The 22,925-nt window shown below is 43.6% G+C and overlaps 1 protein-coding gene and 1 non-coding gene across 2 annotated transcripts; both read left to right on the forward strand.

Moving 5' to 3' along the window:
- Nucleotides 1-5,644: 5,644 nt before the first annotated feature.
- Nucleotides 5,645-14,365, forward strand: LOC106572864 (synaptophysin-like protein 2). Its single transcript, XM_014147407.3, has 6 exons — nucleotides 5,645-5,799; nucleotides 5,989-6,066; nucleotides 8,357-8,478; nucleotides 8,831-9,032; nucleotides 10,366-10,557; nucleotides 14,029-14,365. The coding sequence occupies exons 1-6, from the start codon at nucleotides 5,782-5,784 to the stop codon at nucleotides 14,161-14,163; spliced, it is 747 nt and encodes a 248-aa protein (XP_014002882.1). The 5' UTR covers nucleotides 5,645-5,781; the 3' UTR covers nucleotides 14,164-14,365.
- A 5,715-nt stretch (nucleotides 14,366-20,080) lies between these two features.
- trnaa-ugc (transfer RNA alanine (anticodon UGC)) lies at nucleotides 20,081-20,156 on the forward strand. The gene has a single exon. It is a non-coding gene; the product is annotated as a tRNA-Ala (tRNA).
- The last annotated feature ends 2,769 nt before the right edge of the window (nucleotides 20,157-22,925 follow it).

Genomic DNA, 22,925 nt, shown 5'->3' on the forward strand with positions numbered 1-22,925 from the left:
TGAACCCATGACTGGACATCATGTGGTGTTGGAGAGAAAGAAAGGACTGGAGTCTCTCGCCAGCCAGCTGGCTTTAAAATTCAGTGACCACCACAACCACGGGACCTTCACCAACACCTATCCCTCTTCCCAGGCAGAGGAATGTCGAGCCCGATGGAAGAAATTCTAGAGTCTTCCAGAGTTTCAGAATGCTGAGTCACATTCCACTCCTGGAATAGTTCCACAAGTCGCTGAGTGGACGGGAGGAGGAAAGGAGGAGAGGTACATTCACACTACCAGTGTTGTGTATAGGAGTTGTGCCGCAGAGCATCATGGGAGTTGTGTGTGTTGAGATGAGCGTGTTCATATGAATGGTTGAACTGAATTCCTGTCTCCCGTCTCATCATTCTTTAATTGTTATAAAGACGTGGTTATGAAACCCACAAGACATAACAACCAGGATGATGAAAACTCTAGCCAGCTGATGTTAGAGGACCTAGTGTCCATCCAATCCCCACCCATAGTTTCAGGCAGATTTTACACGTTGGTTTGTACTGTTCATTTTGATCCCGTGTTGTCACGCCCGCAAACATGTTTATAGTGAAAACATAACAGTTCCAGAACTCCGAATGGTCAAGATAAACAACATGGGTCAGATAAACCTGTTTTTCTACCTGACTCATTTTCTGACCCGTTCTGTAAACCCGACCCTAACCACAGTCTCTTTAGAGAATTTAGATGACAGTGATGATAACCCTGCAACACCCTGTGTGACCCGTTGTCCAAAAACATTGCAACATCCAAACAGTCAGAGAGGATCCACACAATCCCCACACCTGTCAATCCCCACCTGTAGATTGAGTGTAATTTCCCACATTGTGTTGGACTCTTGATACCATATCTAAGCCCACTATTTAACATCTACTGGTGACAATAGTTTCAGAACTAGAGACAGAAACATGGTAAACAAACAACGTGAGCCAGATTTACTGAAACTGTTAAAGTTGGTGAACCAGAACCAAAACTTGACTCCAGTAGTTGATTGAAGTAAGATGCCCTGAGAACGGACAACAGTCGTGTCTCTGTGTGACCTACTGTCAAAACATTGGCCACATGAATCCATGGTGGTGAGTTATCCGGCGTGGGGTGAGTTACTTCTCTTTCTGAAAAACAGCCCCAACCACGCTGTAGTGGTTACCGGCTACATACCCCCCCCCCCTCTCCTCTCTCTCTCTCTCTCTCTCTCTCTCTCTCTCTCTCTCTCTCTCTCTCTCTCTCTCTCCTCTCTCTCTCTCTCTCTCTCTCTCTCTCTCTCTCTCTCTCTCTCTCTCTCTCTCTCTCTCCCAGATTCACTGTTAACAATAAGCAAAGCAACCGGTCTGGCGAGGCCATTCGACCGAAGCTCACAGCAGCACAATGATCTGCAGAGCAGCATTCTTGTGAGATGGAAAGCTATATCCCAAATTGAACCCTATTAACTACAAAGTGCAGTACTTTTGGTCAAAGGTGGTACACTATGTAGAGAAAAGGGTGCCATTTGGGACGTAACCCAGAACTGTACAATACACAGGCAACTCCTCCCCCACAGCCCCAGTATGGCCGCCCAGTCAACTGTCAAAAGGTGGAGAACAAAGAAACTCTTATTCCTTCTTGGAGATGTGCTCCACGATATGAAGACTGTGACTGTGCCCTTTCTAACAACATTTCCTGGTCTGGCCACAAGGTGGGCTAGGCTTCCGTGTTCAGGGAGAAACCAGTGAATTGAGTCATAGATATTAGAGGAAGGAAGGTTAGTCACTGAAGTTTGTCGATTTGTTCAACAGAGGACATAGTGATAAATGTTGTGAACAACTTTTTATGTCATGCATCTGTCTTTAATACGTCATGAGTAAACCGATTAGCCTACCTACTTCATAACTGACTATTTTAACAGGGTCAAGAACTGGAAAGAGTAGATATGGGACAGAACTGTTAGAGGTTAACTATAACACACTCTCTAATCTTCTGATATGAATGAGATGGGACAATTTCATTAAATACATTTGCCTTGCTGTATGTAGAAATAGCGCCCCCTTGTGATGAAGAGCTGCCTGTCCCTCTGACGTTATTTAGCTTAGTAATACAGCACTCCTATCACCGTTGTGATCGGGGGCATTTCCAATTTATATTCAGTCATATCAGGCATTTAAATCCCATGCAAAATACTACATTCTAGCCAAATTGAATGTGTTTATCTCCTAGATTGGCTGAATTGAAATGATTATTAAGAGTTGAATAGATGCCATGTAATATAATGTCTGTTCACATCACAGCTGTTCATAACAGCTGTCCCCAGTTGCTCATAGTGGGATGATTGAATAGAACAGCTTAGTGGTCTAGGCAGTCGGCAAATAAAGAGGGTTTTTAAGTGCAACTTTATTAATGGTCGTTTTGGGAAATAGCTTGGAGATTTAACGATGCACCTATGAAGGTTCTAAGGATGAACTTAGCCTTAAGATGCTTTTGGGAAACCGGGCCCTGGACAATAAATTATGTAAGACAAAACCATCTTTTTTTTTTTTTTTTTTTTACATAATTTGAAGCGCAAATGTCATTTTCGAAACACACAAAACTTTTTATAACCACCATCCAGTGTAAAAAAAAACACGTGGTTTCAAAATATAACACTGTGAAAATATAACAAGTGAAAAGTAGGCATTGGCCTAAAGCCAAAAAAGAAAGGAAATTCACATGAGCACTAAAATGAGTACTCTACCCATGCTCTACCAAGGTTTTCCAGCACACAGCGTTGACCTACTACAGTAGCTATGTTGGTCTATTGTACTTCAAACAATGTGTATGCAGGTTGCTACAGATTCAAACTTTCTCAAACAGCCGAATTCATCCTCTTCAGAGGAATAATGGACTTTACAGTATCCTGCTTTTAAAATAATGTATATAAAGTACCAGTCAAAAGTTTGGACACACCTACTCATTCAAGGGTTTTTCTTTATTTTTCTACATTCTAGAATAACAGTGAAGACATCACAACTATGAAATAACACATATGGAATGATGTAGTAACCAAAAAAGTGTTAAACAAATCAAAATATATTTTATATTTGAGATTCTTCAAAGTAATCACCCTTTGTCTTGATGACAGATATACACACTCTTGGCATTATCTCAACCAGCTTCATGAGGTAGTCACCCGGAATGCATTAACAGGTGTGCCTTGTTAAAAGTTAATTTGTGGAATTTCTTTCCTTGTTAATGCATTTGAGCCAATCAGTTGTGTTGTGACAAGGTAGGGGTGGTATACAGAAGATAGCCCTATTTGGTAAAAGACCAAGTCCATATAATGATAAGAACAGCTCAGATAAGCAGAGACACGACAGTCCATCACTACTTTAAGACATGAAGGTCAGTGAATACATACAATTTCAAGAACTTTGAACGTTTCTTCAAGTGCAGTCGCAAAAACCATCAAGCGCTATGATGAAACTGGCTCTCATGAGGACCGCCACAGGAAAGGAAGACCAAGAGTTACCTCTGCTGCAGAGGTAGAGTTACTAGAAATTGCAGCCAAAATAAATGCTTCACAGAGTTCAAGTAACAGACACATCCCACGGGGGGCCAGTACAAAAAATAAAAAATAAAATAAAAATATAAAAAAATAAAAATGTATGAAATGTATGCATTCACTACTGTAAGTCGCTCTGGATAAGAGCGTCTGCTAAATGACTAAAATGTAAAATGTAAATGTAACATCAACTGTTCAGAGGAGACTGCATGAATCAGGCCTTCATGGTCGAATTGCTGCAAAGAAACCACTACTAAAGGACACCATTAAGAAGAAGAGACTTGCTTGGTCCAAGAAACATGAGCAATGGACTTTAGATCGGTGGAAATCTCTCCTTTGGTCTGATGAGTCCAAATTTGAGATTTTTGGTATCAACCGCCATGTCTTTGTGAGACGCAGAGTAGGTGAACAGATGATCTCCGCATGTGTGGTTCCCACCGTGAAGCATGGAGGAGGAGGTGTGATGGTGTGGGGGTGCTTTGCTGGTGACACTGTCAGTGATTTATTTAGAATTCAAGGCACACTTAACCAGCATGGCTACTACAGCATTCTGCAGCGATACGCCATCCCATCTGGATTGCGCTTAGTGGGACTATCATTTGTGTTTCAACAGGACAATAACCCAACACACCTCCAGGCGGTGTAAGGGCTATTTGACCGAGAAGGAGAGTGATGCAGTGCTGCATCAGATGACCTGTCCTCCACAGGCATCTAATAGTAAAGTCTGAGCAGCTGGAGAGGAGGGCATTACAGTAGTCTAGCCTAGATGAAACAAATGCATGGGCCAGTTTCTCGGCATCTGGGGCAACAGGTAGCCTAGTGGTTAGAGCATTGGGCCAGTAACCGAAATGTTGCTAGATAGAATCCCCAAGCTGATGTAACCGATGTGAAATGGCTAGTTAGTTAGCGGTGGTGCGCGCTAATAGCGGTTCAATCGGGTGACGTCACTCACTCTGAGACCTAAAGTAGTTGTTCCCCTTGCTCTGCAAGGGCCGTGGCTTTTGTGGCGCGATGGGTAACGATGCTTCGTGGGGTGTCAGTTGTTGATGTGTGCAGAGGGTCCCTGGTTCAAGCCCAGGTTGGGGCGAGGAGAGGGACGGAAGCTATACTGTTACACTGACAAGGTAAAAATCTGTCGTTTCTGCCCCCGAACAAGGCAGTTATCTGTCATTGTAAATAAGAATTTATTCTTAACTGACTTGCCTAGTTAAATAAATAAAAAATATTTAAAATCTAGCCGAGAGATGAAGTGTGTAATTCTGGAAATGTTCCTGAGATGGTAATATGCTGTTTTGGATGTGCTCTTTATGTGGTTTTCAAAAGTTAGGCCGGGGTCAAAGGTAATGAGGCAACCATCAATGTTGAGTGTGAGGTCTGACACTTTGTTTGTAACTTTCTTGTGGCCAGGTTGCATCATTTCTGTCTTATCAGAATGTAAAAGCAAGAAGTTGGGTTGGCATCTGTGATACAAGTCACAAAGCGGGCTGACTGTAAAGCATTGTCTGTTTTAAAAGATAAATACAATTGGGTATCATCAGCGTAGCAATCAAAGTGCATGTTGTGCTTACGTAAAACCATTACCAAGGTGTAGCATGTGCAAGGAAAATAAAAGGGGTCCAAGCATAGAACCTTGGGAAACGCCACATTAAACCTTGGAGCATTCAGATGAATTGTTGCCCATCTGAACAAATTGATACCGCTCAGAGAGGTATGATTTGAACCAGTTGAGAACCTGTCCTAGTAGATCAACCAAGTCTTCTAGTTTCAATCCATTCGAAACCCATTCTGCTGCTATGCAGGGTGGCTGGTGACAGGTGGCTACTTTGAAGAATCTCAAATATTTGTTAAACACTTTTTTTGGTTACTACATTATTCCATATGCTTTTTCATAGTTTTGATGTCTTCACTATTATCCTACAATGTAGAAAATAGTACAAATAAATAAAAACCCTGGAAGGAGTAGGTGTGTCCGAACTTTTGACTGGTACTGTATGTTCCCCATGTATCTTTTGTATGGATGTATTCTTGTTAATACAAATGAGTACAATTAGGTGGACGTGTCTCTTTAAGAACGTCGGTGAACACGTGTGCAGCGCTCTTCACTTGGAGAAAAAAAAAGTTTGACATAAGTTTCTGAAATTACCAAGCAAGTCATCCAATTTTTTCCCCACCTACCAACAATCGTCTAAAGAGAAAGTACTGCATACTGTTGGAGGAAATTGACTTGCGACAGTGGAACAATGAACGGGATATCCCAGGTAAAAACAGCGTCTGAAAAAAGTCTTTATGTTTGCTAAATTACATTTTCTTCTATTGCGCAAAAGGATTGCGTGGTATTTCTATTTGTGTGTTTGGTTGCATGCCTATCCTCCAATGACAACGCAGCTTGGTCTACTTAGTTAGCTAATAAACTGTTTACCTTTTTCTGTTTTCTTGAATATCAAAAGAATATTCAGACTTCAGGATTTACTCTGGACTTGGGACCCTTGAAAGAGCCCTTGGCGTTTATTAGAGCGCTCGAATGGGTAAGTTTGTTTGTTTTTCTAGATACTAATTATTAGTCTATGTAGCCCAAATGTACTCTTAAGCAATGATGGATAGGCCGTCATTGTAAATAAGAATGTGTTCTTAACTGACTTGCCTAGTTAAATAAAGGTGTGTATCAACTGAACGTTTTTAAGAAAATTGGATAATTCCTTGCTGACATGAAAGATAAGGTTCTTATGCAGCAAAAAAAAAAAAAAAAAACGTACCGCAAGCCGTATGTGATAATGTTCAGTTTCAGTGTCTGGCTCTTAAAACACCCATCTACAGAAGATGCCTTTAGTCCAATGACCCTTATGTGTCATGTAATGTTATCTGGCATATTATGGGGACAACTTCAATGCCTTGAAATTAATGTATTATTTTTTTTTTCTTAAATATGTAGTGGTAGGTCTGTCTAGTGGTAGTCTGATTTAATCAGACTGTAATACATAATTAAATTGGTATATACAGCGTGAAAATAGGACTGCAAACTCGTGTAAATGTTTCTTACAAGTCAGATGGTTGTTACATACAGTTACATTTGAAATGACTCTACCGGTTGTCTGTTGCGTTTTGTCCAGATGGCTGAAATTTGAGACAAAATATCCAAAGGAAAGCATTGTTATGTTTACCCAACTTTATTTTTAGAGTGCTGGTATGGACGTTGAAATTTGTTTCACCTGGAACATGTTTAAAACCAAGTAAACACCCGCTGGCTTCAGTTTGTTTCACTAAGGTATGGTTAGTATGTGTGCATTGTGTGCATGTACTTCCGTCTTGTGCACATACCTTCAATCACGAGCAAACGTGTGCACGCGATGCATGCATGCTAACTTAAATCAGCAGGTATTTACATGGTCAAGGTTAGAGAAATGTCAACTTCAGTACCGTCACTCGAAAAAGTTGGGCAAACAATACTTTCCTGTGGATATTTTGTCTCAAATGAAGTATTAAAATGCATAGATAACCTGTAGAGTAAGTTCAAATGTAATTAAATTCATCATTCTGGTTTGTAAGGAACATTTGCATGACTTTGCAGTCATTTGATTCAGGCTGTATGTATTACAGCCTGATTAAGCAGACTAATGCAGACGGTGCCTTTTTTAAATATTTTTTTAACCGTGTCACCAGCCACCCTGCATAGCAGCAGAATGGGTTTCAAATGGATTGAAACTAGCTGGTGTTGTGATATACTGCAGTTCACCTATTCATCATGTAACAACTTGGATGTCCCGACCTAGACTACTATACTGTAACAACTTCATTGTTGCAAACTAAATATGAAGCGTTGTAGCAATCTGGTCATTTACAAGATACAACAAATATATATTTTCTGCAAGGCATGTCGACTGTCTATGACTAGTGTGGCACCAAGATGTAGAAGACAGACTCCAGTCTCCTTTAGATCTCGCTGATATGTGATATTCTACCAGTAAATGATTATTATTCTACAGTATTCACCGCCCTATACTATGGCCTCTGTGGTGTATCAATACAACAAGGCTCTACACAGCCATCTGTGAGGTGGCGTCTCTTGAGAAGTGTTTTTAGACATGCATCCTGTACCGCATTTTATTAAAGGATTGTTTTATTGAGGTTAATAAAAACTACTGCTCTCTACGGCGTAAGACCATCATGTCAGTACGACCACTAGTTGATTTCTCTACTGTGTTTTTCCTGCTTTTCTATAGGCTAGTGATAAATCACTTCCTGTGAGGAAAGGATGCCCTTCTGTAGAGGAAATTTTGTGTGTGTGAGAGAGAGGGAAGCCTATGACTCGCTGGGCCATGATTTGAGTTCTAGATGTCTTGTTTAACATTCTACTGTTACCTGACCGCTCAACTCCTGTCACAACACCTTCACACACTGCTTTGAACCTGTAAAGCAAACTACCCTTGGTTACAGCGCAGGGGACCCTACTGCCCTACCAAGCAAAAAGGCATGAACTGAGGAGGGAGAATGCTTTTATTTACCTTGGTTTCACAGTAACTTTATGCACTTATTGTTAACATGACCCTCACTTTCTCCTGAATACAATAGAGGCAGGATAGTTGTCCACATGATTAAGCATGTATTTAATGTAGCAAAAAAATGACATGACCAAATGAGCAGTTACTGCCTTTTTGCTTGGTAGAGCAGCGTAGTCACATGTTCTAATCTGCACTGTTTGGACTGAATGTTATTTCAGAAAGAGGGGTGGGTGTGTGTGTGTGTGTATCCAGTTATAAACTGTCAACTGTTTCTTTTAATTTCATTGTGTCATGTCCTTATTTGGCTTTGTGTCTGCAGATCTTCTCCATATTTGCCTTCGCTACGACGTCTGGTTATGCCGGCACTACGAGCATCAATGTGCAGTGCCAGGGTCGCAGCACCAGCCAAGAAATCACTGCTGTCTTTAACTACCCGTTCAGGTAAGCAGAACAGGAGTAAACAGATGAATTGTATGGGTGTGTGATGTTTCTGTTCAAAGTGGCTTGTTATAATTTGGTCGTGTTCAGCGGGGGACACTGAAGCAAAATGTTTTGCAACAAAACATGAATCTATATTTTTACTGGACAAGCTCAGCCGAGTACTTCGCTGTTTTTCCTCCGATATAAAACATTTCCTAAACGTCTCCCTACTGAACATGACCCAATACTACATGTCTCTACACTCAAAAGATCATGTGTTCTTATTGGACAGTTTCTGGTAGTACATCCCTGTTTCACTTTGTTTTCTCCTTACTGAACACCACCCTCTCTCTACATATCTCTGTTCTCACAGGCTGATGGCCCATCCATACAGCGTCCCCTCCTGTAAGAACGACTCCAGTACTATCCAGCTTTATCTGACAGGCGACCACTCTTCCTCAGCTGAGTTCTACGTCTGTATCGGGGTGTTTGCCTTCCTCTACAGCACCGCCAGCCTGGTGCTCTACCTGGGCTACCAGCACGTCTACAAGCAGACCAGCCGCGGCCCCATTGTGGTGAGTTAACTGGGAATTGTTTTCATGCTTTTTGTAGTGGTGAATGGAAGGTGTTGATGTTAGGCGTTGAGCAAAATCCCAGTCTATAGAATGACTTGAAGGCTGTTAGGTTCTAATTCTGAGTAAAAACTCGACGGACACTATGAAAGCTTAAACCAAGTTTATTCTTCCCAGAGGGTCAATACAGCTGCATTAGACAAAGACATTTGTTCACAAAAGCACTGATATTTAACCCTTTCTCCTAGGCTGAGTCTCCTCCTACACATCTGAACAGCCAATGCATCTCTGTTGCTAGACAGAACCTTAGTCATATCTGTTCTTCCTCACTTCATCTAACCAGACCTCTACACCAAAGTGCTCACTCCTTCCCAACTCACGGCTGTCATGGTGATTGGTACCAGACTGTCTCTTCTCCTCCCAAAGGATCCCTGATGGCTAACAATAACATATCCTGACATAATGTAAACATCATACATTACCCTCTCTCCCTCAGTGACATGAATAAGTTTATTTCATATTCTCAGAACCCAACAAGGCTAAAGAACTTGAGCAGTGGCATGAAATAGCTATAGACACTTGACATCTGCGTGTGATGGGCACTTAACGAGAGAAAGGGCACTTAACAGTGGTCTGTAAATGAAAAACCAGAACTGGGTAGGGGCGGGGCGCGTGTTCCTCTGGAACTGGGTAGGGGCGGGGCGCGCGTTCCTCTGGAACTGGGTAGGGGCGGGGCGCGTGTTCCTCTGGAACTGGGTAGGGGCGGGGCGTGCGTTCCTCTGGAACTGGGTAGGGGCGGGGCGCGCGTTCCTCTGGAACTGGGTAGGGGCGGGGCGCGCGTTCCTCTGGAACTGGGTAGGGGCGGGGCGCGCGTTCCTCTGGAACTGGGTAGGGGCGGGGCGCGCGTTCCTCTGGAACTGGGGCGGGGCGCGTGTTGAACATTTTTGGTTTCTTGTGGACCAACGGATCTGGGTCAAGTACGTTGTCAGATATTTGAGGTGCATTTGATTTATTTTGCCCAGTACAATGGAAGCAATAGATTAGTTCCAAAAGTGCTGAATCAAGCGAACATCAAATACTTTCAAATCTTTTGACGTTTTCTGCTTCGCTAATTCAAGTTTCACCCAATCAGATGCATAACGATTCAAATGAAAAAGCGTGACGACTAATTATTTGGTGGTGGGATGCAGGAGTAAGCTGTTACCAAGTGAGGTTGTTTTATATGGGCCGTTTACATACTGTTTGTCTGCGTGTTTGTCTGATTTATGTTCCAACTTTCCTCTTGAACCTGTATTTTATATACTTTTATTTACAATGTCTCTTGTCCTTTCAACAGGACCTGCTGGTGACAGCAGCTTTTACCTTCCTGTGGCTGGTGTCCTCCTCTGCCTGGGGTAAAGGCCTGACTGACGTGAAGTGGGCTACCAGCCCCTCTAACCTGGTGGGCTTAATCTCCACCTGCAAGGACGTCGGCAACAAGTGCACACCAGGAGCAGTGCCTCACATGGGGCGACTCAACTCCTCTGTGGTAGGCTATTACCTGTAGTGTTATTAATGGTGGCTACTTACAGTGCCCTCCTGAATTATTGGCACCCTAGATAAATATGAACAAAAGTCTGTGGGGGGGGGGGGGAGTATTTGTTGATCAGCTTGATCTTACACTCAAAATATCATATGAATCTAACATTTTAATTGAGTTAAAATTGTTCAAACATGTTTTGTCATCAACCAATAATTATTATATTTAAAAAAACAAAACATGCATGTCACAATTATTGGCACCCCTGAATTTTCTACTTTGTGCCCCCCTCCCTTTGACAATATCGCTGAGTCGTCTCCTAGAATGTTTGAGGTGGGAGAACACATCTTCCCTTTGCCAAGATAGCAGCTCTGAGTAGTCTCCTAGAATCTTTGATGAGGTGGGAGAACACATAGGAAGGGATTTGACACCATTCCTCCATACAGAAACTCTCTAGGTCCTTGGTCCTCGCTTGTGGACTCTCCTCTTCAGCTCACCCCACAGGTTTCCAATGGGGTTTAGCTCAGGGGACTGGGATGTCCTTTGCAAAAGCTTGACTCTATGGTCAGTGAACCATTTTCGTGTGGATTTGGAGGAATGCTTTGGATCGTTGTCCTGCTGGAAGATTCAACATCGACCCAGTTTTAGACTCCTGGCAGACAGGTTCTGGTCTAAAGTCTCCTGGTACTTGATGGAGTCCATCATGCCATGTATCATACCAAGGTTCCCAGGGCCTTTGGAAGTCAAACAGCCCCACATTTATTTTTTATTTAACCTTTATTTAACTAGGCAATTCAGTTAAGCACAATAGGGGGCGGTATTTTGACTTCCGGATGGAAATTATTCCCAAAGTAAACTGCCGACTACTCAGGCCCAGAAGCTAGGATATGCAAATTGGTAGATTTTGAGTTGAGTTCCCAGGCAAATTGGTAGATTTGGATAGAAAACTCTAAAGTTTCTTAAACTGTTAAAATAATGTCTGTGAGTATAACAGAACTGAAATGGCAGGCGAAACCCCGAGGACAAACCATCCCCAAAAAATATATTTTCAGCATACCACTGATTTCAATGGCTGGTACTTTTATAATGGGGTGAAATCTTCCCTGATTGCAGATCCTAGGGCTTCCACTAGATGTCAACAGTCTTTAGAAAGAGTGTCAGGCTGGTTTTTGGAAAAATGAGGGAGAAGTTGTAGTTTTTCTAAGTGGCTCCCATTTTAGCTGTAGTGTCTCCAAGCGCGTGGAGGAAAGCGCGTTCTTGGTTATTTATCGCCGGTAAAGACGACAAAGGACTTTATCGAACATTACAAATGGTCCTTTTGTAACAGACCTTTTGGGGTGCCAACAGAAGATCTTCAAAGGTAAGGCATATATTATATCGCTATTTCTGACTTTCGTGTCGCAACTGTTTAAAAATGATTTGTCATTTGTATGCGGGGCGCTGTCCTCAGATAATCGCATGGTTTGCTTTTGCCTTAAAGCTCTTTTGAAATCTGACACCTTGGCTGGATTAACAAGAAGTTAAGCTTTATTTTGATGTATTTCACTTGTGATTTTATGAAAGTTAAATATTTATAATACTGTATTTTGAGTTTGGCGCTCTGCAATTTCACGGCCTACCAAAAGGCCTCGTGCTGGGACAGGGGCTGGGATAGAAAAAAGAAATCTATCTAATCACCAACACACCACAGTTGAAGTCGGAAGTTTACTGTGAATGTGATGAAAGAAAGAAATTACCTGAGCCAAATACATTCAAACTCCGTTTTTCACAATTCCTGACATTTAATCCTAGTAAAAATTCCCTGTTTTAGGGAATTAAGAATGTGAAATGTCAGAATAATAGTAGAGTGATTTATTTCAGCTTTTTTTTTTCTTTCATCACATTCCCAGTGGGTCCGAAGTTTACATACACTCAATTATTATTTGGTAGCATTGCCTTTAAATTGTTTAACTTGGGTCAAACGTTTCGGGTAGCCTTCTACAAGCTTCCCACAATAAGTTGGGTGAAATTTGGCCCATTCCCCCAGACAGAGTTGGTGTAACTGAGTCAGGTTTGTAGGCTTCCTTGCTCGCACACACTTTTTCAGTTCTGCCCACAAATTCTCTATGGGATTGAGGACAGGGCTTTGTGATGGCCACTCCAATTCCTTGACTTTGTTGTATGCTTTGGAAGTATGCTTGTGGTCATTGTCCATTTGGAAGACCCATTTGCGACCAAGCTTTAACTTCCTGACTGATGTCTTGAGATGATGTGGATATATTGAAACAACATTTTCCTTGTCATGTCTATTTTGTGAAGTGCACCAGTCCCTCCTGCAGCAAAGCACCCCCACAACATGATGCTGTCACCCCCATGCTTCACGGTTGGGATGGTGTTCTTTGGCTTGCAAGCCTCCCCCTTTTTCCTCCATACATAACGATGGTCATTATGGCCAAACAGTTCTATTTTTGTTTCATCAGACCAGAGGACATTTCTCCAACAAGTACGATCTTTGTCCCCATGTGCAGTTGCAAACCGTAGTCTGGCTTTTTTATGGCGGTTTTGGAGCAGTGGCTTCTTCCTTGCTGAGAGACCTTTTAGGTTATGTCGACATAAGACTCGTTTTACTGTGGATATAGATAATTTTGTACCCGTTTCCTCCAGCATCTTCACAAGGTCCTTTGCTGTTGTTCTGGAATTGATTTGCACTTTTCGCACCAAAGTACGTTCATCTCTAGGAGACAGAACACATCTCCTTCCTGAGCGGTATGACGGCTGCGTGGTCCCATGGTGTTTATACTTGCGTACAATTGTTTGTAAGTATTCAGGTGTTTGGAAATTGCTCCCAAGGATGAACCAGACTTGTGGAGGTCTACAATTATTTGTCTGAGGTCTTGGCTGATTTTCTTTTGATTTTCCATGATGTCAAGCAAAGAGGCACTGAGTTTGAAGGTCGGCCTTGAAATACATCCACAGGTTCACCTCCAATTGACTCAAATAATGTCAATTAGCCTATCAGAAGCTTCTAAAGCCATTACATTTTCTGGAATTTTCCAAGCTGTTTAAAGGCACAGTCAACTTGGTGTATGTAAACTTCTGACTCACTGGAATTGTGATACAGTAAAGTGATCTGTGTAAACAATTGTTGGAAAAATTATTTGTGTCATGCAATAACACTATTTTTGAATAAAATAATGATTTGATACCCAGAGGGCCAATAATACAGTACCACCTGAATTATCTGTACATGGGTGGAATTGGGGAAATCACCCTGGGAACTCAACTCAAAAACAAGTTTTACATGCCAACCTGAGTTTTCGCTTGAGAACCGAGTTCCATTCTGGCTGCAGAGTTCAATCCATGTATATTACATATAGCCTCAATTCATTTTCAACAAATTGTAACATGGAGCCATTGCCATTGAGAAATGTGACTCTTCCTTACTAAGAAACATGGTTTTTGTCTTGACTAAGATGTGTTTTTGTCCTCCTCTTATGGCAGATCTTTGGATTCCTCAACCTAATACTGTGGGGTGGTAACTGCTGGTTCATCTTTAAGGAGACGCCCTTCCACAAGACGGCCAACCCCCTTGGTGATGCCGAGGAGGGTTTAGGTGTCAGACCCATGACTTCCTAACTGGGCAGCAGTTCCCTGCTGTCATCGGATACGTTCCAGACTGCATGCAAAGCAGTTGCACAAATTAACCAATCCTGGGGGCGAATCCTAACTTCGACTCAAATTTGCACTTTGTCTACCATTGGCATCGATGCATGACTATGTGGAAGTGCAGATTTGCCCTTATGTGATTTCTGACTTGTTAAATACTTATGTGTTTTGAGATTTGGTGTGTGTGTTTCTTTTGCAGACGATCTGGTATGGCGCCGAAATTCCCTCCAACCAAGTAGTTGCTACATTATACCGTTTCCAACGCCTTGTGAAGTTGCATGTCTCATTCGGTGCAAATGCTGCTTAGAAATGTCTTCTAGTAGCTTATTACGTTGGAAACAGTTTATTTTCACGCATTGCCAACATTGACAGCTCCACATTTATTATTAAAAAGGCTTCCTAAGTGGTCCATTTTTAAGTTATCTAAATGGGTACAAAACTGAACCCAGAGAACACGGAAGGGGGAACGCCATACATTTAGGTCAGAACTAGTAACTGTTTAGTTTAACAGTATATCCAACACAATGCAACGATCAAATGCATCCCTCAGTTTATTGTCAAGATGTGTGAATTTCTTTTGTTCATCAGAAACCAGTGTTTTTCGTCTCACACTGTTATTTTGAGGATAGTTTAGTGTTTTTGTTTATATTAAAAAAAAGATCAATGTATATCAATAACAAGCTGTTATTCTCTCACACTCTGCTTGTTATTTACCAATTCAAATAAATATTCACTCCGTTTTGAAATGGTCAGACATTTCAAGTGATGCTAAAAGCCATGGATCACCAGCTAATGTAGATTCAGCTGCAGGCCGATTTTATTTTATTTAACATATTTTTTTGTGGATGGTCGGGGCAGGAGAACATTAATTACAAATCATTTATAGATTGCAAGAAATCCAACCAGATGTAATATTTTGACTGAAACATGATTACAAACCTTGCTTACATTTGAATACGATCACATATCTCTCTGATGCGTGGGACTACTTTGAAAAGATGTTCAAAATTAAAATCACTTGTTGCTGATTCGCTGGTGTTTTTTAGAGTCTTATGTCCAATTTAGAACAATTGTTCAGTAAGCTTTGCGGGCTAAATGACATCAATCTGGCCCGCAGGCCATCAGATGGGGAACCCTGCCATAAGCAATCCTAACTGTCATATCTTTGAAATGTGCCTTTTTTCCCCCTGTTGTGCAGCATGGTTTGTCATATTGTTTTAACAATGTTGTAAGAAAATAAAGCCATCAGAACTCCTGTTTTTCACGCCTACCTCACAGTATTGATGACACATCCCTTTGTCACCTACCATTTCAGTTCTTAACATTTCCGTACCGTTTCACGTCTTACCACTTCAGTTATGCAAAAAATACTGAAGACTGCTTTAAGTTACTTGCATGTTTTTGGTGCCTCTCTTCTACCTCAATGTGATGGGAAGGCAGAACTACTTCTAACTGTCAATGAACTCCTGCTCTGCTTTTAATTTACCTTGTGTATTTTATGTTATCGCCTTCACTCATTTTATTTGGAGAGAAAGGTCAAACGTTATGTATCATTTTTTTTCTCCAAACGCTATAAATTATTAAAGGGAGAGAGTTGGTAAAGAACGCCGAGGTAACCTGTCTAAATGACTATCGCCACGTAGCACTCACATCTGTAGCCGTGATGTGCTTTGGAAGGCTGGTTATCGTGGCTCACATCAACACCATCATCCCAGAAACCCTTGACCAGCACTTCATGGTTACAGATGTAAATGCTACAGGGCGATTAGTCATGTAAGCAGGTTACCTTTTGAGTTCTTAGGAACAGGGACAATGGTGGTCAATTTGAAACGTGTTGGGATTACAGACTAGGACAAGGAGAGATCAGTTACATCATTTCAACACCAGATGGCACTAAAACATTACATTCTATACAGAGTAACTATCAACCCCCCTGACATGAATCCATTGGCACTAGACTAGGTCTGTATATTTTTTTTATTAAATGTTATACTTAATTAAAAAGGACAGATATTCAAATCTCTTCTACTCAATACTGTACATTAACATTCTATAATGTTCTACTTTCCTGAACGAGGCCTACTGGGCCGGTGCATACTGTATCAAAACATTTCCAAGTTGTCCCTGCCTGTTTCAGACAGTTTGCTTCCATTTGGTTCATAGTGAATACCATCTAACTTCCCAGCATACACCTCACCAGACACAGGTCATCATACTCATAATGGTGTTCCAACAAAAACAAAACAGACCTGAAGGTGTGAGTTGCTAGCATCTAACCTTTCAGAGGCTGGCTGTTTATAACTATTATTATTATTATTATTATTATTCAAATCAGTAGTAGCTGCAAGGAGTTGGGAAAAGAGAAGGAAGCTTAAAATAGATCTCTGAGGAGGGAGAGAGAGGCTGAAACACAGCCTCGCAATCCACAGAGAAGAGAGTTCAGGCAGTCATTGAATGTAGAGATACATTTACTGTATGACAAAACGATTGCACGAGAGAGAACATTATTTCCAGAGAGAAACACTGTTCATTGTAGCTCTATAGCTTTGAAGACAAGCCTTTTTAACTTTCCTCCAGGGTGCTTAAGATTCTGCCCTTGAAAAAAGGAATACTGTACTCCAACAATGGGCGTGTCTAATCATCTGAACTATTCTAGATTCCAGTCTGTGTAGATATTGCAATGAGGATTTATTTCAGTCTATGAATCAGCTTCAAGCAAATTGTTTTTTTTTATATAATGCTAATTTAATAACCCTAGACCCACTGCACAGAGTGGAGTACAATAGTCTTTCATTAGTGAGGGCTAGAGACAAGGTGAGTCAGCACCATGGACAGCTCTACAGGGCTAGAGAGGCCAAGGTGAGTCGGCTGCATGGACAGCTCTACAGGGCTAGAGATGCCAAGGTGAGTCAGCACCATGGACAGCTCTACAGGGCTAGAGACAAGGTGAGTCAGCACCATGGACAGCTCTACAGGGCTAGAGAGGTCAAGGTGAGTCAGCACCATGGACAGCTCTACAGGGCTAGAGAGGCCAAGGTGAGTCGGCTGCATGGACAGCTCTACAGGGCTAGAGAGGCCAAGGTGAGTCAGCACCATGGACAGCTCTACAGGGCTAGAGAGGCCAAGGTGAGTTAACACCATGGACAGCTCTACAGGGCTAGAGAGGCCAAGGTGAGTCGGCTGCATGGACAGCTCTACAGGGCTAGAGAGGCCAAGGTGAGTCGGCTGCATGGACAGCTCTACAGGGCTAGAGAGGCCAAGGTGAGTCAACACCATGGACAGCTCTACAGGGCTAGAGACAAGGTGAGTCAGCACCATGGACAGCTCTACAGGGCTAGAGAGGCCAAGGTGAGTCAGCACCATGGACAGCTCTACAGGGCTAGAGAGGCCAAGGTGAGTCAGCACCATGGACAGCTCTACAGGGCTAGAGAGGCCAAGGTGAGTCGGCTGCATGGACAGCTCTACAGGGCTAGAGAGGCCAAGGTGAGTCAGCACCATGGACAGCTCTACAGGGCTAGAGAGGCCAAGGTGAGTCAGCACCATGGACAGCTCTACAGGGCTAGAGAGGCCAAGGTGAGTCGGCTGCATGGACAGCTCTACAGGGCTAGAGACAAGGTGAGTCAGCACCATGGACAGCTCTACAGGGCTAGAGACAAGGTGAGTCAGCACCATGGACAGCTCTACAGGGCTAGAGAGGCCAAGGTGAGTCAGCACCATGGACAGCTCTACAGGGCTAGAGAGGCCAAGGTGAGTCGGCTGCATGGACAGCTCTACAGGGCTAGAGAGGCCAAGGTGAGTCAGCACCATGGACAGCTCTACAGGGCTAGAGAGGCCAAGGTGAGTCAACACCATGGACAGCTCTACAGGGCTAGAGAGGCCAAGGTGAGTCAGCACCATGGACAGCTCTACAGGGCTAGAGAGGCCAAGGTGAGTCGGCTGCATGGACAGCTCTACAGGGCTAGAGAGGCCAAGGTGAGTCGGCTGCATGGACAGCTCTACAGGGCTAGAGAGGCCAAGGTGAGTCGGCTGCATGGACAGCTCTACAGGGCTAGAGAGGCCAAGGTGAGTCGGCTGCATGGACAGCTCTACAGGGCTAGAGAGGCCAAGGTGAGTCGGCTGCATGGACAGCTCTACAGGGCTAGAGAGGCCAAGGTGAGTCGGCTGCATCGACAGCTCTACATGGCTAGAGAGGCCAAGATGAGTCAACACCTGGACTGAGGGCTTGTAGGCCTGTTGTAAGGCAGGTCCTCACCAGACATCACCAGCGGTGGGTTTGTGCCTATGGGCACAAACCCACCGTCGCTGGACCAGACAGGACTGGCAAAAAGTGCTCTTCACTTGATGAGTTACGTTGTTTTCTCACAAGGGGTGATGGTCAGATTCGTGTTTATCGTTGAAGGATTGAGCGTTACACCGAGGCCTGTACTCTGGAGCGGGATGACAGCATGACAATGCCACCACCCACACTGCTCGTTCTGTGCATGATTTCCTGCAAGACAGGAATGTCAGTGTTCTGCCATGGCCAGTGAAGAGCCCGGATCTCAATCCCATTGAGGACGTCTGGGACCTGTTGGATCGGAGGGTGAGGGCTATGGCCATTCCTCCCCAGTGGGGTAACATCTCACAACAAGAACTGGCCAATCTGGTGCAGTCCATGAGGAGGAGATGCACTGCAGTACTTAATGCAGCTGGTGGCCACACCAGATACTGACTGTTACTTTTGATTTTGACCCCCCCTTTGTTCAGGGACACAATATTCCATTTCTGTTAGTCACACGTCTCTGGAACTTGTTCAGTTTATGTCTCAGTTGTTGAATCTTGTTACGTTCATACAAATATTTACACATGTTAAGTTTGTCGAAAATAAATGCAGTTGACAGTGAGAGGCCGTTTCTTTTTTTGCTGAGTTTACGTGATCGTAGTTCGTCTATTTTATTATCGATTGATTGTACGTTGGCTAATAGGACCGATGGTAAAGGTAGATCACCCTACCGGCAACGGATCCTTACAAGGCAACTGGACCGTCGTCCACGATACCTCAGTCTTTTCCTCCTGTGAATGACGGGAATTAGGGCCCTGTCGGGCATCTGAAGTAAATCCTTCCTGTCCGACTTGTTGAAGAAGAATTCCTCCAGTACGAGGTGAGTAATCGCTGTCCTGATATCCAGAAGCTCTTTTCGGTCATAAGAGACGGTGGCAGAAACATTATGTACAAAATAAGTTACAAATAACGCAAAAAACACACACAATAGCACAATTGGTTACGGGATCGTAAAACGGCAGCCATCTCCATTATTTTCAATCATCTCTCCTATTCCCCAAAAGAACCGACCTGCATATGGAAACTCCCTCTAGCCCATGCCTACACCAATCCAATGCTTTTAAACTAGTGAGGAGTAGTGAACAGGTGCACACTTCAGGAGGAAGGAGAGATTATTGGGACGCAGCCATAGAGAGACAGGTGATGAGGTGCCAGAGGATTGGCTGGTGATGAAGATAGATTAGGCCTGTATCTGTTATCTGTAATAAGGAAAAAACACACAGGGTTATGGGGGTCAGTATGTTCCAGCATTGTCTGTCTGACATCTCCCTACTGGGCAGTAGGGAGGGAGGGGCAGACAGACAGACAGACAGACAGACAGACAGACAGGGGAGGAGAGACAGACAGAGAGACAGACAGACAGAAACAGACAGGGGAGGAGAGACAGACAGCGAGACAGACAGAAACAGACAGACAGACTTGCAGAGAGAAAAATAAAAACTCTGTCCTTTAGATGTCTCGCTGCCGGATCCTTCCTTGTCTTCTGAAACGTTGTTGTGTGATGGGTGAAATTATTGGAGAGTCACATGCTTTTTCACTGTCATTTTATTACATTATACATTCAATGGTCCCGTGTGGCTCAGTTGGTAGAGCATGGTGTTTGCAACGCCAGGGTTGTGGGTTCGATTCCCACGGGGGACCAGTACAGAGAAAAAATGTATGAAATGTATGCATTCACTACTGTAAGTCGCTCTGGATGAGTGTGTCTGCTAAATGACTCAAATGTAAATGTAATGATTGGCTGTCAGCCACTCGGTTTCCTGTTTCAGTACAATCTTATTCATACATTTCTCCATTACATCAGAAATGACTTATCGGTGTTACTATGACAACATCTGTTGTAATGTTTTCATTAGACAAGCACGTCACTGTTGAATAAAAGAAATGGCTGGTAAAGTCACTGTTCAATTCAAGATTAAAACGCTGTCATCACCACAAGTAAATCCCAAACCGGTGAGCACAGTAGAGTTCTGTAGCATAGCTTATCATGCCAACCCAGCCCATCCTTCCTGTGTCTGTAACTCCCTCCAGCCCCTCCTTCCTGTGTTTGTATCTCCCTCCAGCCCCTCCTTCCTGTTTCTGTATCTCCCTCCAGCCCCTCCTTCCTGTGTCTGTATCTCCCTCCAGCCCCTCCTTCCTGTGTCTGTATCTCCCTCCAGCCCCTCCTTCCTGTGTCTGTATCTCCCTCCAGCCCCTCCTTCCTGTGTCTGTATCTCCCTCCAGCCCCTCCTTCCTGTGTTTGTATCTCCCTCCAGCCCCTCCTTCCTGTGTCTGTATCTCCCTCCAGCCCCTCCTTCCTGTGTCTGTATCTCCCTCCAGCCCCTCCTTCCTGTGTCTGTATCTCCCTCCAGCCCCTCCTTCCTGTGTCTGTATCTCCCTCCAGCCCCTCCTTCCTGTGTCTGTATCTCCCTCCAGCCCCTCCTTCCTGTGTTTGTATCTCCCTCCAGCCCCTCCTTCCTGTGTCTGTATCTCCCTCCAGCCCCTCCTTCCTGTGTCTGTATCTCCCTCCATTCCCTCCTTCCTGTGTCTGTATCTCCCTCCAGCCCCTCCTTCCTGTGTCTGTATCTCCCTCCAGCCCCTCCTTCCTGTGTCTGTATCTCCCTCCAGCCCCTCCTTCCTGTGTCTGTATCTCCCTCCAGCCCCTCCTTCCTGTGTCTGTATCTCCCTCCAGCCCCTCCTTCCTGTGTCTGTATCTCCCTCCAGCCCCTCCTTCCTGTGTCTGTATCTCCCTCCAGCCCCTCCTTCCTGTGTCTGTATCTCCCTCCAGCCCCTCCTTCCTGTGTCTGTATCTCCCTCCAGCCCCTCCTTCCTGTGTCTGTATCTCCCTCCAGCCCCTCCTTCCTGTGTTTGTATCTCCCTCCAGCCCCTCCTTCCTGTTTCTGTATCTCCCTCCAGCCCATCCTTCCAGAGATAGCACCAGTCAGACAGGCCAGAGGATAGCACCAGTCAGACAGGCCAGAGGATAGCACCAGTCAGACAGGCCAGAGGATAGCAGCAGTCAGACAGGCCAGATGTCGTTCAGCAGTGGAGGGAGTCAGCCAGCCAGCCACACTACAGTACGAATGGAAGTTCACAGTGGGCTACCGCAGCATTTCTCAATCTGTTTTTAACCAGGTACTTCAAAAGCTATGATGGTTCCTCCTTTTGTGGGGGGGGGGGGGGGGGGGGGGGCTTGGACATAAACACTGATGAATTCAGTGCTAGCTAACCATTGTGGTGGATATTATAAAATAAAGATTTGCTTGTTTATTTTTCTGAGCTCAGGAGAATAAGAGTGTTAAACAGCGCAGTGTAGACAGTCTGAGTTCCGAAGCATTGGGTGATAAGCACATATCTTTATAGTTTCCTGTTCTTGAAGCGGAACTTTCAGTTCTCCTTTTATCTATACAAGGACAGAGGAGCAAGCTGGTTTGCAACACAGAATTATACTCAGAATATCCATGGAGAGGGAAATCAATCTAATAGAAAAATGATCCATGAAATTAGTGAATGAGTCCATCTCAGGGGAATAACACTAACCCTGTTTCCTGCTGTCATCTGCATGTTGGGTTTGTGTTGATTTAGCTCTGCATTAATCTCCCCTCAGCTCACTGACTCTGGACTAAAGTCATGCCAGGCCATGTTAAGTACACAACTGCTATAGAGGGGGAAGGCAGTAACATTCTTTTTTATACATTTCAGAAGCTAGCCTTCATTCCTTGGTTGGTTCCTCTCCATGCTACACTGTGCATGTCATCATGTCATCATATGATCATGTCATCATGTCATCATGTGATCATGTCATCATGTCATGTCATCGTTTCATCATGTCATCATGTCATCATGTGATCATGTAATCCTGTCATCATGTGATCCTGTCATCATGTGATCCTGTCATGATGTGATCATGTGATCATGTGATCATGTCATCATGTCATCATGTCATCATGTCATTATGTCATCATGTGATCATGTCATGTCATCATGTCATCATGTCATCATGTGATCATGTCATCATGTGATCATGTCATCATGTCATCATGTGATCATGTCATGTCATCATGTCATCATGTGATCATGTCATCATGTCATCATGTCATCATGTGATCATGTCATCATTTCATAATTTCATCATGTGATCATGTCATGTGATCATGTCATCATGTCATCTGCGATCATGTCAAGAGAAACTAACACAAAGTGGAAATAATTCATTTGTGAAGCTGGAGGTGACAGAAAGGACAGATAAGTGATTAGAGGGAAAATATATTGCTTTGAGGGATCAGATCAGCATTGCCTCTGTGTGTATGTGTCTGTGTGTGTGTGTGTGTGTGTGTGTGTGTGTGTGTGTGTGTGTGTGTGTGTGCTCTTCTGCTGTCTGTCTGTCTGTCTGTCTGTCTGTCTGTCTGTCTGTCTGTCTGTCTGTCTGTCT

The sequence above is a fragment of the Salmo salar genome, chromosome 15 (assembly GCF_965601325.2).
Source record: "Salmo salar chromosome 15, fSalSal1, whole genome shotgun sequence".
Taxonomy (NCBI): Eukaryota; Metazoa; Chordata; class Actinopteri; order Salmoniformes; family Salmonidae; genus Salmo; species Salmo salar.

Excerpts from the sequence above, each read along its gene's own strand:
- LOC106572864 (XM_014147407.3), top strand. Across the intron at positions 9,033-10,365 it reads CCAGCCGCGGCCCCATTGTG|GACCTGCTGGTGACAGCAGC; the intron begins GTGAGTTAACTG and ends TCCTTTCAACAG. Across the intron at positions 10,558-14,028 it reads GGCGACTCAACTCCTCTGTG|ATCTTTGGATTCCTCAACCT; the intron begins GTAGGCTATTAC and ends CTCTTATGGCAG.